General features: G+C 40.4%; 1 protein-coding gene across 2 annotated transcripts in view; it reads right to left on the bottom strand.

Annotated features, from left to right (window-relative positions):
- The window catches only part of OSBPL10 (oxysterol binding protein like 10), a 289,059-nt gene that overhangs the window by 261,378 nt on the left and 13,751 nt on the right, over positions 1 to 13,930 (bottom strand). Inside the window, exon 2 of one of the 2 annotated variants that reach the window (XM_082637544.1) lies at positions 10,403 to 10,503. The exons of the other annotated variant lie outside the window; for it this stretch is intronic. Within the exon in view, the coding sequence (XP_082493670.1) occupies positions 10,403 to 10,452 (50 nt within the window). The 5' untranslated portion in view covers positions 10,453 to 10,503. The remainder of the gene's footprint in view (positions 1 to 10,402; positions 10,504 to 13,930) is intronic. 2 annotated transcript variants of the gene reach the window in all.

Here is a 13,930-nt window from a genome sequence, read left to right as displayed (position 1 = left end):
AGATCCCACATGCCGCGGAGCGGCTGGGCCCATGAGCCATGGCCGCTGAGCTTGCGCGTCCGGAGCCTGTGCTCCGCAACGGGAGAGGCCACAGCAGTGAGAGGCCCGCGTACCGCAAAAAATAATAATAATTTAATTTAATTTAATTTAAAAAATGAGGGCCTTTTAAGGACCTCTGCCTCACACCTTAGACTAGGATTTGGAATAAAGCAGTTCATTCTTGGAGACCACTTCAGGTAAGAATAATCTCATTCAAAAGTCATGTTGGCACGGTGATCTGAGAACAGCCTAATGATGTACAAAGGCATGACTGTTTTTTAACTACCACAACTTACACAGAAATAAATATTTTTGTTCCCTCCAATGGAAGACCCTCAGAGGCTCCTTCCTGGCTTATTGTCATTACCCATAACCTTTAGGTCCATTGAGACAAATCCATCTGCTCTGAGCATGGTTATGAGATTGGGAAACAGCAGAAAGCAAGTCAGAGCCATTTTTAGTCAAAAATGAGGTAAGACCACAAAGCGGGCAGACTTCTTTTCTGCAGTGGCTTGTACTTGTTCTGAAGGCAATTCCAAAAAAGTAGCTTTCAAAATAATTTGAGCGATGGTAGCACTGTTGTAAAAAGGACTCTTGCCATTCTTGGAGATACATATATTTGGGAATTCCTGTTTAGGAAAATACACTTTTAGAGTCACTTCATATAGTGTGAGATTGAAGTGTGGTCATTTGTTTCTTGGTTAATTGTGTGTGCACCAACCAAGAAGAAAGAAAAAAATTTTAATCTGCTGTGGTCTAGCCTCTGCGGCCATTGGCAAAGGTGGAGGAAGGCTCATGCCAGCATGAAACCTGGGGACCACAAAGTTAACTTAGAGCGACAGTGTGACTTTGGCACTGAATAGCCATTTACCTGATTCACTTTAGTCCTGGCCTGATTTCTTCCAACAGTTGGCCCTCTGGCTATCGCTCTCTTGCAGGGATTAAGTAAAGAGTGAATTATAACTCTTTTATCGAAGAAGTCAAAAAACAGAAAATGACACTGCTCCTCACAAATCAGTCCTTAAAATATCTTCTCCACCAAAATTCATTTATACCTTTCAGGCTTTACTAGATCTCAATGTACTAACACCTGTCAGATACGCAGGTGTTTTTTGCTCTTGAATAAAACCAACTGGTATGCACACACATCAAGGCTTTGCAAAAGTAAAAGTACAAAATGACAGGACTCAAAAGAAATGTACAAAAATGAAAATACAGCTGGATGATCCCAAGAGCAGTGAGATTAGGGGAAAATTTTTCCCAGAAGAAGCCTTTTTTGTTATAATAACTGAGAAGTTATTGAAAAATAATACAAAAGCATCTTCCCCACCACAGATGCTAAATCTCAACTGAGATGTTTATGTCCCAAGTACTGGATTCTCTCCTCCATCACCCACAGAAGCCGAGGGCGCTTCAGCCTTGTTTTCCAAAAAGCTGCTAAACCAGAGATAAGCAAACAATGGCCTATGGGCCAAATCCAGCCCACCACTTGTTTTCTGTAAATAAAGTTTTATTGGAACACAGCCATGCCTGTTTGTTTACATACTGTCCATGGCTGCTTTCATGCTACAACGGCAGAGTTGAAATTACTTACTATCTGACCCTTTACAGGAAGTTTGCCAACCCCTATACCTAACCAGAGGAAGAGCCACTGCAGCACATGGAAAGCTCACTAGTGCACCATGGGAAGTGTCTCCCAAAGGTCAAACACCATCTCTACGGAGCCAGGGTGTGGTCCAAAAGAGTAGTTCTTCAAGAATGGAGGAGTGAGCAAGAAAAACAAACATGTCACATCTGCCAACATGCCAAGGTCCAGGCTAGAGCCACTGCCAAGCAACTAAAGAATGCTCTGTCCTAAGACCTGCTAGGAAACATCAGTCCCCAGGGAAGTCTCAAATGTTTAATGCAACCTAATCAGATTTAGCTAGGTACCTTCCAGAATTCAGAAGTGCATCTTCTATTTCAGCATCACCAGAAACAGTGCACTATCTACTGACAGATTCAAAGCAGTCCTAAAGACTGGTTCTTTATTCATAATTTGGAAAATAAAATAAAAGCAACATTGGCTATGGAAAGCTACTATTAAACCTAGTTCTGGACTTCCCTGGTGGCGCAGTGCTCAAGAATCCGCCTGTCAATGAAGAGGACACGGGTTTGAGCCCTGGTCCAGGAAGATCCCACATGCTGTGGAGCAACTAAGCCCCTGTGCCACAACTACTGAGCCTGTGCTCTAGAGCCCACAAGCTACAACTACTGAGCCCGTGTGTCACAATTATTGAAGCCTGCGTGCCTAAAGTCAGTGCTCCGCAATGAGAAGCCTGCGCACTGCAACGAAGAGTAGCCCCCGCTTGCCTCAACTAGAGAAAAGCCCACGTGCAGCAATGAAGACCCAACACAGCCAAAAATTAATTCATTAATTAATTCGTTAATTAAAAGTTAAAAAAAACAGTTCTCTTTGTGATATAGGGAATCGCAGGCAGTCCAGTGGTTAGGACTCCGCACTTTCACTGCCAAGGGCCCAGGTTCAATCCCTGGTTGGGGAACTAAGATCCCACAAACCCTACAGCCAAAAAAAAAAAAAAAGTGACTTATTCTTTGCGATATATTAGAGGAAATTAGCATCAGACTCAGAGATAAGATATCCCCAACACAACCTTTTAATACCCCAGGAACACAGGGTTCAAAAATAGCTCTCTGCACGATTTGAAATGCTTCTCCATCACTCAAAACAGCTAATAAACTAGAATGTGGAATGAATCTCAGGGCACTGCCCAGATAATGAGAAACCAGTGGGTATTCTTTGCTGTATAACAAAACCACAGGGCAGAAAGACCATATTTAGCATCACTCTTTTGGAGTTTTTCCAAAATTGCCTGAGAAGCAGAGATCCAGTTTCTTGTTCTGACTCTGCCACAAAGTCAGAGTATAACTTTGAATTAAATGTCATCTCTTGGGGGCTGTTTCCTTACCTATGAGATGAGGACAACTTCATCTGAGGGCCTTCGGGGTCCTGGAATAATTCCCTGAGAAGGAAAATGTCAGCCTACCCCTGCCTTTTACTGTTAAGCAATTTTTATTTATTTTGGAAAATGCTTCCAGAAAAAGAATATAGAGGTAAAACGTCAGGATTATTCCTGAGTTGTAACATGTGGTCGTAGGGTTACTTACAATCAAGTTCTCTCCAATGCTGAGAATGAAAAAGTTGCCTAGCAGTTAAGAAATACAAAACTCTCCCTCCTGGGGTCTGATGTATTCTGTTGTAAAATGGTTCTTCCAAACTCCCTGGCGCAGAGAGGACCATCTTAGTGCCATGCTGAATGTTTAAAAAACTACGTACAAAAAAGCTTCCACGAGCAACAAACAGCTCAAGACCCAGGGCAAATGGGGAGCCTCGGAGGTCCCTTCCGTTTTTATAACTTTGGTGGGGGGCAGCACCCCCCCACACAGCAAGTGGGATCTTAGTTCTCCAACCAGCGCCCCCTACAGTGGAAGCGCAGAGTCTTAACCACTGGACCGCCAGGGAAGTCCCGGAGGTCCCTTCCTGAACTTGTTTTTCGGTTTTATCAACCTAACTAAAGCACCCTTCCCCTGTAGCCCAGGATGCCAGAGGTACCACATAAAGTAAGGCTGGCACCAGCCACACCCCACTTGTCATTCAGACCCTCAGCTACACTCACCAAGTTCAACAACGTGAAGTAGAAATTTTTTTCCACTTGTATTACAGTAAAATTTACAATGCTGTGTTAGTTTCAGGGGTGCACCAAAGTGATTGTTATATATATGTATATGTTTATATACATATACATTCTTTTTCAGATTCTTTTCCATTATAGTTTATTACAAGATATTGAATATAGTTCCCTGTGCTATACAGTAGGTCCTTGTTGGTTACCTATTTTATGTATAATAATGTGTATCTGTTAATCCCAAACTCCTAATTTATCCCTCCCTACACTTTCCTCTTTGGTAGCCATAACTTTGTTTTCTATGTCTGTGGGTCTATTAACATGATGTAAAACTAAACAAATCAGAACCCTGCATGCACATTCAGGATAACAAGAGCATTTGCATCGATTCAGATTATAAAGACTATGAAAATGAGGTGCAACAGGGGAAACCAGTTTAAATATTCTGTTGTCTGGTCAAATTTCCAACTCAGATCCAATTGACCTAAATGAGACAGCAAGGCTAGAATGGACACCAGAAGGTTGCAAGCTAGTGGACATAATGCTCCCCCCACAGCTTAAAACTATCCAGTTCTGAGTGAGAGTGGGAGTGCCTTTTGCAGCTCTGTCTCCCTTCATCGGCTCAGAAACCAAATGAGTGGCTCTGAACCTTCCTGACTTCCTGGAAACTGCCACAAGAGACTGCGTGACCACCTCTCTCCCCCTTTCAAAGGGCATCAGTCACGTGTCATACACACACACGCACGCCATAGCTCATAAATGCCCAGGTGCCTCTTTCTGTTAATGTCTCATCACGAAGCCAGAGCTGTATTTTTTATTTGCCAGAGCTGTTTTAGAGCCTCCATGTAGAACTCACCCCAAAAAGAATACTTCTAAAAAAGTCTATAACAAACCGAAATCTGAAGCTGTGCCAATCACTTGTTGGCTCAACCATCAAATACTGAAGACCTACCAGGCAAACACGAAGCCCATGGCTGCCTTCTTGGCATGACTTTGTCACGAGCCACCAAACAAGGTGTAGGAGAACCCAAGTGCCAGGGAGGCTCCGGGAGAAAAGTGACCCCGGAAAACTCAGAAGGCTAGCAACTCTCCACTTTATAATTTAAAATATAATAAGAGAGGGTGGGGGCATGCACATGGGGTACATGGGAACTCTGTAGTTCCGCTCAATTTTGCTATGAGCCTAAAACTGCTCTAAAAAGAGTCTATTTTTAAAGAGAGATAGAGATCATTATTAATGGTTTTTGTTTTCTCTGTAGCCTTTTCTGAATTTTCCAAGTTTTTTATAAGGAACATGAAATAATACCTTTACAACTAGAAAACTAAGTCATTAAAACAGAATATGACCCTCCCCCTTTTTTGTATTAAAAAAAGAACAAAAGTCACTGAACTATACACTGAAAACAGGTACATTTGTTAATTATTCCACCATAAGGTTAATTTTAAGAAGTATTTTTAAAAGTCTTAGAAATCTTACTTTTCACTTTATTTTTTTAAATTAATTAATTAATTATTTTTGGTTGTGTTGAGTCTTTGCTGCTGCGCACGGGCTTTCTTTACTTGCGGCAAGCGGGGGTTACTCTTCGTTGCGGTGTGCGGGCTTCTCATCGCGGTGGCTTCTCTTGTTGTGGAGTACGGGCTCTAGGCGAGTGGGCTCAGTAGTTGTGGCATGCGGGCTCTAGAGCACAGGCTCAGTAGTTGTGGCTCACAGGCTTAGTTGCTCCGCGGCATGTGGGATCTTCCCAGCCCATGACTTGAACCCGTGTCCCCTGCATTGGCAGGCAGATTCTTAACCTCTGAGCCACCAGGGAAGTCCCATATTTCACTTTAAACAGTTTATATTATAGTGTATGTTATAATCTTTTTAAAAATTTTTATTGCAATATAGTTGATGTATAATATTACATAAGTTACAGGTGTACAATATAGTGATTCACAATTTTTAAAGGTTATACTCTATTTATAGTTATTATAAAATATTGGCTGTATTTCCCGTGTTATACAATATATCCTTGTAGCTTATTTTATACACAGTAGTTTATAACCTCTTAATCCCCTATCCTCTATTGCCCCTCCCCATGTATGTCATAATCTTTAGGGAAAGTTAACTTGTGTAAACTAGCAGTACATGTTCCTGTTAAATTTGTGTTTCCTTTCAAGATAATTAATTAAGTTCTCTAATTTTGGTGTCACCAATTTGAGATTTGGGGTCCCATAGCCTACTGTCACTAAAGGTAACAATTATAATTCTGTAGAATAAATGGTTTGCTAAGCAAATAATAATAATAAAAGTTATTGCATAATGGATACAGAGTTTCTCTTTAGGAAGATGAAGAAGTTCTAGAGATGGAGAATGGTGATGGCTTCCCAACAGTGTGAGTATACTTAATGCCACTGAACTGTCCCCTTCAAAATGGTCAAAATGGTACAGTTTATGTTATGTATATTTTACCATAATAAAAGGAACTTTAGCTTCCACCTAAACACAGTTTTCTGGAGATTCCATACTTTTTAAACGGGAACCAATACAGGAAGAATGTCACAAATGCTCTGCTGGGTGCCTCATGTGCTTTACCAGCAAGAAGTCTAAAATTAGGGTTTCAGTCTCTTCCATTACACTAGTCCTTAATGCAAGGTCCCTGAGACAAAATTTGTCATTTGGTGATTTTCACAAAGACCACAGAGGCACAGAGAGGTGTGTCTGGGGAAACACACCCAAACCTGCAAGGCCTGCTCTGAAATCACTGCTACTCTGATTCCACCCATTCTAACAAATATTTATTCAGAGCCGACTACAGCCCGGCACTGCACCAGGACTTAGGGCAACACCTGCTCTCCTGGATCCTGCCTTCAGTCAAACTATTTCATTGATTTGTTGATTTCAAATAACATTACGGGTGGGCGGGGAAGGGACGAATTGGGAGTTTGGGATTAGCAGATGCAAACTATTATATATAGAATGGATAAACAACAAGGTCCTACTGTATAGCACAGGGAACTATATTCAATATCCTGTGATAAACCATAATGGAAAAGAATATGAAAAAGAATGTATATATATATATATATATATATATGTATGTACAACTGAATCACTGTGCTGTACAGCAGAAACTAAGACAACATTGTAAATGAACTATACTTCAATTAAAAAATTAAAATTAAAAAAATAAACCATCAAATCAAATAATATTACAGGACACAGTGTGACTTGTATGTCTCAAAGGAGCCATGTGTTTTCTTGTTTCCTTTTTATTTCTTTTTCTTTATACTCTGAAATGATTCAAACTTACAGAAGAGTTGCAAGAATATTACAGAGAACTCCTTTATTGTTGAACCCATATTTAACAGTTACTGATGTTCTGGTATCTGCTTTATCCTGGCTCTGGGTCTCTCCCTCCCTTCTCCTGCCCGGCCCCTTGCTTTCCTCCCCTCCATCCACACCCAGCCAGCTGCCTCCTCCTCCCCTTCCCGCTCCCTTTCTCCTTATAGACAGGTTTTCTGGAACCACTGTGAGGCATAGACATCTCCTTTTATTCCTAAACACTTCATTATGTATTTTCCAAGAATAAGAACCTTCTCTTATTTAACCACAGTACAATTATCAATTTCTGGCAGTTAACATTGATTCAATAGTATTACCTAATACATAGCGCATACTCAAAAGTTGCCAATTGTCCAAACAATGGGAAAAGGGGTGGTACCCAGGGGTTTTTTTGTTTGTTTGTTTGTTTTGCGGTACGCTGGCCTCTCACTATTGTGGCCTCTCCTGTTGCGAGTACAGGCTCCAGACGCGCAGGCTCAGCAGCCATGGCTCACGGGTCCAGCCGCTCCGCGGCATGTGGGATCTTCCCGGACCGGGGCACGAATCCGTGTCCCCTGCATCGACAGGCGGACTCTCAACCACTGCGCCACCAGGGAAGCCCGGCACCCAGGTTTTAAAATACTGATTTGAAGACTCCTTCCTCAGCCACCCAATGGGCTGACAGCCCTCCAGGAGACCTGGTTTACTTCCCACAGGACCTTTCCTAAGGGACTCCAGGCAGAAGGAAATTCTCCCTATTTTATAACTTCTCCCTGTGTTACTTAACAAAGCTCTTAACAACCACCTCACATTTAACCTGAATCCATGATATGACTTAATCCTATCTTCCTTTCGTTTTAGTCACTGAAAATCTCTGGATAAAAATATTTTCTTGTAATAAAATTCTGAAGCATCACCCTCCCCCCCAGTTAGAACTGTTCAAAGCCCAGTAGCCCTTCTGCTTGGCGCCTCTCAGCAACTACAATTTAAAGCAGTATTTCTCAACCTTTTTTATCATCATCAGTTTCCTAGGAAGCCTTTTCAGACAAATTTCCTTAAGCATCCCTCCAATGAAATTAATACAAGAGATAGACTGTTCATCTATTCATGTACTCTACCTGTATCTGCACCACCATCCCAGGAACCATTTTTTATCACCCCCATTTAGAATGTATTGTCTAAGGTCATTCACAGGCTAGGGTGGGGAGAAAAAGGAGAGAGATCAAGGTGTTACCTGTGTGAGACAAGACCCCAGTCCAGCCCGGGATCCTCAGAGCTGAAGGATCAGAGCTCTAATGGGCCCTCTTCTACAGATGTGGTCTAGGGTCTACCCCGGCCCCATAACAGGCTCAAAATACTACAGAAGAGTTTGCATATTCAAAGCTGGAATGGAAGTCTTAGGGTGATAAAGGAAAATCCCCCTCTTGTAAAGGGGATGGATGAACCTGGATTGTCTAAAGGTTCCTTCCACAGATGTCTCCCTGGTGACTCAGTCTACTCAGCAGTCTTAACGGGGGAGCTGTGGTCTCAGTACCTCTTTGGAGGCCATTCATCCACTCATTAGAACCAATGCATATATATATACATACATTTTCTTTTTCTGGCTGTGCCACAAGGCTTGCGGGGTTGAACCCAATATATTTACATTAAGCCTGAATTGGAGTCCCCTAAATTGTCTGAAAAAGTATCTCCAGGGACTTCCCTGGCAGTCCAGTGGTTAGGACTCTGCCCTTCCACTGCAGGGTACATGGGTTCAATCCCTGGTCAGGGAACTAAGATCCCACATGCCCCAAGGCCAAAAAAAAAAAGTATCTCCAGGTGGCTCTAAAACTGATGTTTTAGATATTTACCTAAAATAATGGCAAGTGCCAGATAGTCAGGGAGAGGACCTCATAAAATAAGATTAACAGCACCCCGCCCTGTAGTATTTGTGTGCTTTCCAAAAATATGAATAAATATCAAGGTCTCGTGACTTTATGCAGGTGATATTCAGGAAAATTAAATATACAAATAAGACAGTCTGTGAAAGAACACAAATTCAGGGGAAATTTTGAATACATATGACATTGTAAGCAGGGGTTGTGCTTTCTTTCTAGAACACAGCTCTAAAATTATAAAATAAAGATTTTTAAAAATCAATCAGGATATAGAAGAACTGAAAAATATCAACAAGAACTGGATCTAATTGACATTTACAAAACAATTCTCCCAATGACAAAGAATACATACTATTTTCAAGTATATATGGAACATTCACCAAGATAGAACATAACCAAGGTCATAAAACAACCCATAAAAAGATTTAAAAACTGAAATGATACAAAGTATGTTCTCTGACCATAATGAAGTTAAACTAGAAATGAGTAACAGAAAGATAACAGGAAAACCTTCAAACACTTGGAAACTAACACACTTCTAAATAATCCATGAGTCAAAGAGAAAGACTCAAGGGAAACTAGAAAATACTTTGAACTGAACTAAAATTAAAATACTACATATCAAAATTTGTGAAGGCAACTAAAGCAGTGCTTCAAGGGAAACTTATAGCATTAAATATTTACATTAGAAAAGATGAAATAATTTAAGCTTCTACTTTAAGAAACTAAAAAAAGAAGAAACTAAAAAAAGAAGAAACTAAACATAAATAGCAGAAGGAAAGAATAAAAAAGATTAGAGCAGAAGTTAAAAAAAATTAAAAATAGAAAACAGTAAAGACCACCTGTGAAACAAAAAGCTGGTTCTTAGTAAGATCAATAAATTGATAAATCTCTAGCAAGACTGTCAAAGACACAAATTACCAATATCAGGAAAAGGAAAAGGGGAATATCACTATAGGCTTCAAGATATTGAAAGGATAATTAGGGAATAATACAAGCAACTCTATACACCCTATAAATTCAACAATTTATAAGAAATGGACCAATTCCTCAAACAGCATTTACTACCAAAACATACCCAAGATGAAACAGATAATCTGAGTAGCTTTACAACTATTTTTAAATTGAATCTGTAGTTAAAAACCCTTCCAAAAAAGAAATCTCCAGGCCAGATGGTTTCCCTGGTGATTTCTACCAAATATTTAAAGAAGAAATAACACCAACTCTACACAATTTCTTCCAGAAAATATAACAAGAAGGATACTTCCCAACTCATTTTAAGGCCAGCATTACCCTGATACCAAAACCAGACAAAGACGGTATTAGAAAACTACAAACAAATATCTTTCATAAACATAGATGCAAGAGTCCTTAACAAAATATTAGCAAATTGCATCCAGCAACATAAATAAAGAATAATATACCATAACCAAGTGAGGTTTATCCCAGGATAGCAAGGCTGCTTCAAAATTCAAAAAGCAATCAGTGTAACCTACCACATTAATAGTTGAAAGCAGCAATCAGAAAAGGGCCAGACAGTAACCATTTCAGTCTTTGCTGGCCTCAAGGTCTCTGCAGCAACTATTCAACTTTGTCACTGTAGAGTGAAAACAGACATAGGCAATATGTAAACAAATGGGCATGACTGTGTTTCAGTAACACTTTATTTACAAAAGCAGGTAGCAGATCCTTTCAAAATAAAAAACACTCAACAAACTGGGAATAGAAGGAAGCTACCTCAGCAAAATAAAGGCCATTTATGAAAAGTCCACAGCTAACATCATACTCAATGGCAAAGACAGAAAGCTTTTCCCCTAAGATCAGGAACAAAGCAAGGATGCCCACTCTCACCATTTCTATTCAACATAGTATTAGAAGTCCTAGCCAGAGCCATTAGGCAAGAAAAAGAAATAAAAGGCATCCAAACTGGAATGGAAGAAATAAAATTATCTCTGCAAATGACATGTATAGAAACCCCTAAAGAGGGACTTCCTTGGTGGTCCAGTGGTTAAGAATCCACCTTACAATGCAGGGGACGCCACTTCAATCCCTGGTCGGGGAACTAAGATCCCACATGCCACAGGGCAACTGAGCCCGTGTGCCATAGCTACAGAACCCACGCACTCTGGAGCCCAAGCACTGCAACTACTGAGCTGGCACACCACAACTAGAGAGCCCGTGCACCACAACTAATGAGCCCATGCACCACAACTAGAGAGAAGCCCGCGCACTGCAATGAAAAGCCCGCGCACCACTAGGAAAGATCCTGTGTGCCACAACTAAGACCCAACACAGCCAAAAAATAAATAAATATTTCCTAAATAAAGAAACCCCTAGGGCTTCCCTCACAGCACAGTGGTTAGGAATCCACCTGCCAATGCAGGGGACACAGGTTCAAGCTCTGGTCAGGGAGGATCTCACATGCTGTGGAGCAACTAAGCCCATGTGCCACAACTACTGAGCCTGCACTCTAGAGCCCATGAGCCACAACTACTGAGCCCGCATGTCACAACTACTGAAGCCCACACACCTGCACTGCAACGAAAGATCCCGCATGCCTCAACAAAGATCCCACGTGCTGCAACTAACACACAGCACAATCAAAAAATAAAAAAAAATAAAAAAGATGTCCATACTACCCAAAGGGATCTACAGATTCAGTGCAATCCCTAGAAAAATCTCAGTGGCAGTTTTTGCAGAAACAGAAAATTCATCCTAAAATTCATATGGACTCTCGAGGGACCCCGAATAGCCAAATAATTTTGAAAAAGAAAAACAAAGTTGAAGGACTCGCACATCTGATTTCAAAACATATTACAAAGCTATAGTAATCAAAACAGTGTGGTGCTAGCACAAAGAAAGTGGATCAATGAAGTAGAACAGAGAGCCACAGTATATTGTTCTGTATATGATCATATGATCTTTAACAAAGGTGTCAAGATTACTCAGTAGGAAAAGGAGGGTCTCTTCAACAAATGGTGTTGGGAAAATTTGATATCCACATGCAAAAGAATGAAGCTAGGCCCATATCTTACACTATATGCAAAAATTAACTCAAAATTAGATTAAGTATCTAAACATAAGACCTAAAACTATAAAACTCCAGAAGACGACATAGGAGAAAAGCTTCATGACATTGGACTTGGCAATGATTTCTTGAATATGACACCAAAAGCATAGGCAACAAAAGAAAAAACAGACAAATGGGACAACATCCAATTTTAAAGCTTTTGTGCATCAAAGGACACAATCAACAGAGTGAAAAGGCAGCCAAAGGAATGGGAGAAAATATCTGAACCACTTCCTGTCCAAAGTCTTCATCTACAGTCCTGCAGTCAAGGCCACCAGACATGTCCAGACCTGCTCCCAGAAGCTGGCCCACTGTCACACAAAACTCCCAAGACACATTCCCTTTGCCCTTTCTTTAAAAAATAAATTTATTTATTTTATTTATGTTTGGCTGTGTTGGGTCTTCGTTGCTGTGCACGGGCTTTCTTTAGTTGTGGCGAGCAGGGGCTACTCTTCTTTGCGGTACACAGGCTTCTCATTGTGGTGGCGTCTCTCATTGTGGAGCATGGGCTCTAGGCACGCAGGCTTCAGTAGTTGCGGCACGTGGGCTCTGTAGTTGTGGCTCACGGGCTCTAGAGCACAGGCTCAGTAGTTGTGGCGCACGGGCTTAGTTGCTCCACGGCATATGGGATCTTCCCGGACCAGAGATCGAACCCGTGTCCCCTGCATTGGCAGGCGGATTCTTAACCACTGTGCCACCAGGGAAGCCCCCCCATTGCCTTCTTTATTCAACAAATGTTTCACAGGTAATTTTAAAACAAGCATCACCATAATTCTAGATAACGGAATTTATAAGTTGTAGGTTTAAAAGTGATTATAAATGATAATTCATTCTAATTTTCCTATGTTGCAGTCAGAGAGAACAAGCAATATGCTTCTCACTTCATCTCATTTACAGATGAAAAAAAAACCGTTTGACATCCATATAAAATGAAACAACTAGACAGGGAAGGGATAAAAACACAAATCTCCAAGCCTTTGGTTGAATGGTCTTTCCATAAGCTGCAAATATGGTGGCATTACCTAGTTTAATGGACAGTTGCTCCCAGGCACTAACAATTCCCACCAGTTTCACTACAGCTAATGTCCGCAATTGTCTAAGAATCATTTTACCACACCTGGGGCATCTTCCAAACCAGAGTGGATGACGTAGGCAGGATGGCTGCCTCAGTGGCCACTTGAGAAGATTAGAGGTTAAGGCAAACTGGGTAATTTTTATTAGATACATACTACATTGGGCCAGGAAGTATATACTGCATGCCCCACAGCCTTTTTAAAAAATAAGCCAAACAAATTTTTGCTAACTTTTTAACAAAGTTCCAAATTTACAGAGAAGTTACAAAGATACAAAGAACTATTTATTACTAAAGAACTATTAACATTTCACCACAGTTGCTTTATCGTTTTCTCTCGTTTTCTCTATATATACACACACATTTTTCCTGAACCACATGAGAGTAAGTTGCCAAAATAATGCCCCTTTACCCCTATATATTTCAGTGTACAAATATTAAAATCAAATAAACATGGATACAGTACTGTTAGTTATAGACTGCATGCTGTCAATGTCATTTACAGAAAAAAATCAGATCACAAGTTATATTTGGTTGTTACAAAATGTATATTTTGAAGTGTTAAAAGGGAATTTACAGTTTCAAAATAAGAAAGCAAAAATAAAGACGGAAACAAAACAAAAAACACTAAAAATACCAATAACTGCTACAATGCTGGAAAGGAAAAGGAAGCAAGCCTTTAGATAAACAGAAATTCAGACAATTCCATGACACGGATAACTGCGATTTAGTCTCTTCCAAGTTAGGTTATGCTTTGCTTTTGTTCAAAAAATGACTTCGCCCAGACTTAAACTTGATTTCACAAGTTTAGTCCTATTTCTTTGACACAAAGATTTTCTAAAGTACCTTTATGTCAGTCCTATCTTGTTATTCAATGTGAGG

Source organism: Mesoplodon mirus (assembly GCF_964341445.2).
Source record: "Mesoplodon mirus genome assembly, chromosome: 12".
Classification (NCBI taxonomy): Eukaryota; Metazoa; Chordata; class Mammalia; order Artiodactyla; family Ziphiidae; genus Mesoplodon; species Mesoplodon mirus.
The sequence above is the reverse complement of the archived record's forward strand: the minus strand, read 5'-3'. Positions and strand labels throughout refer to the sequence as shown.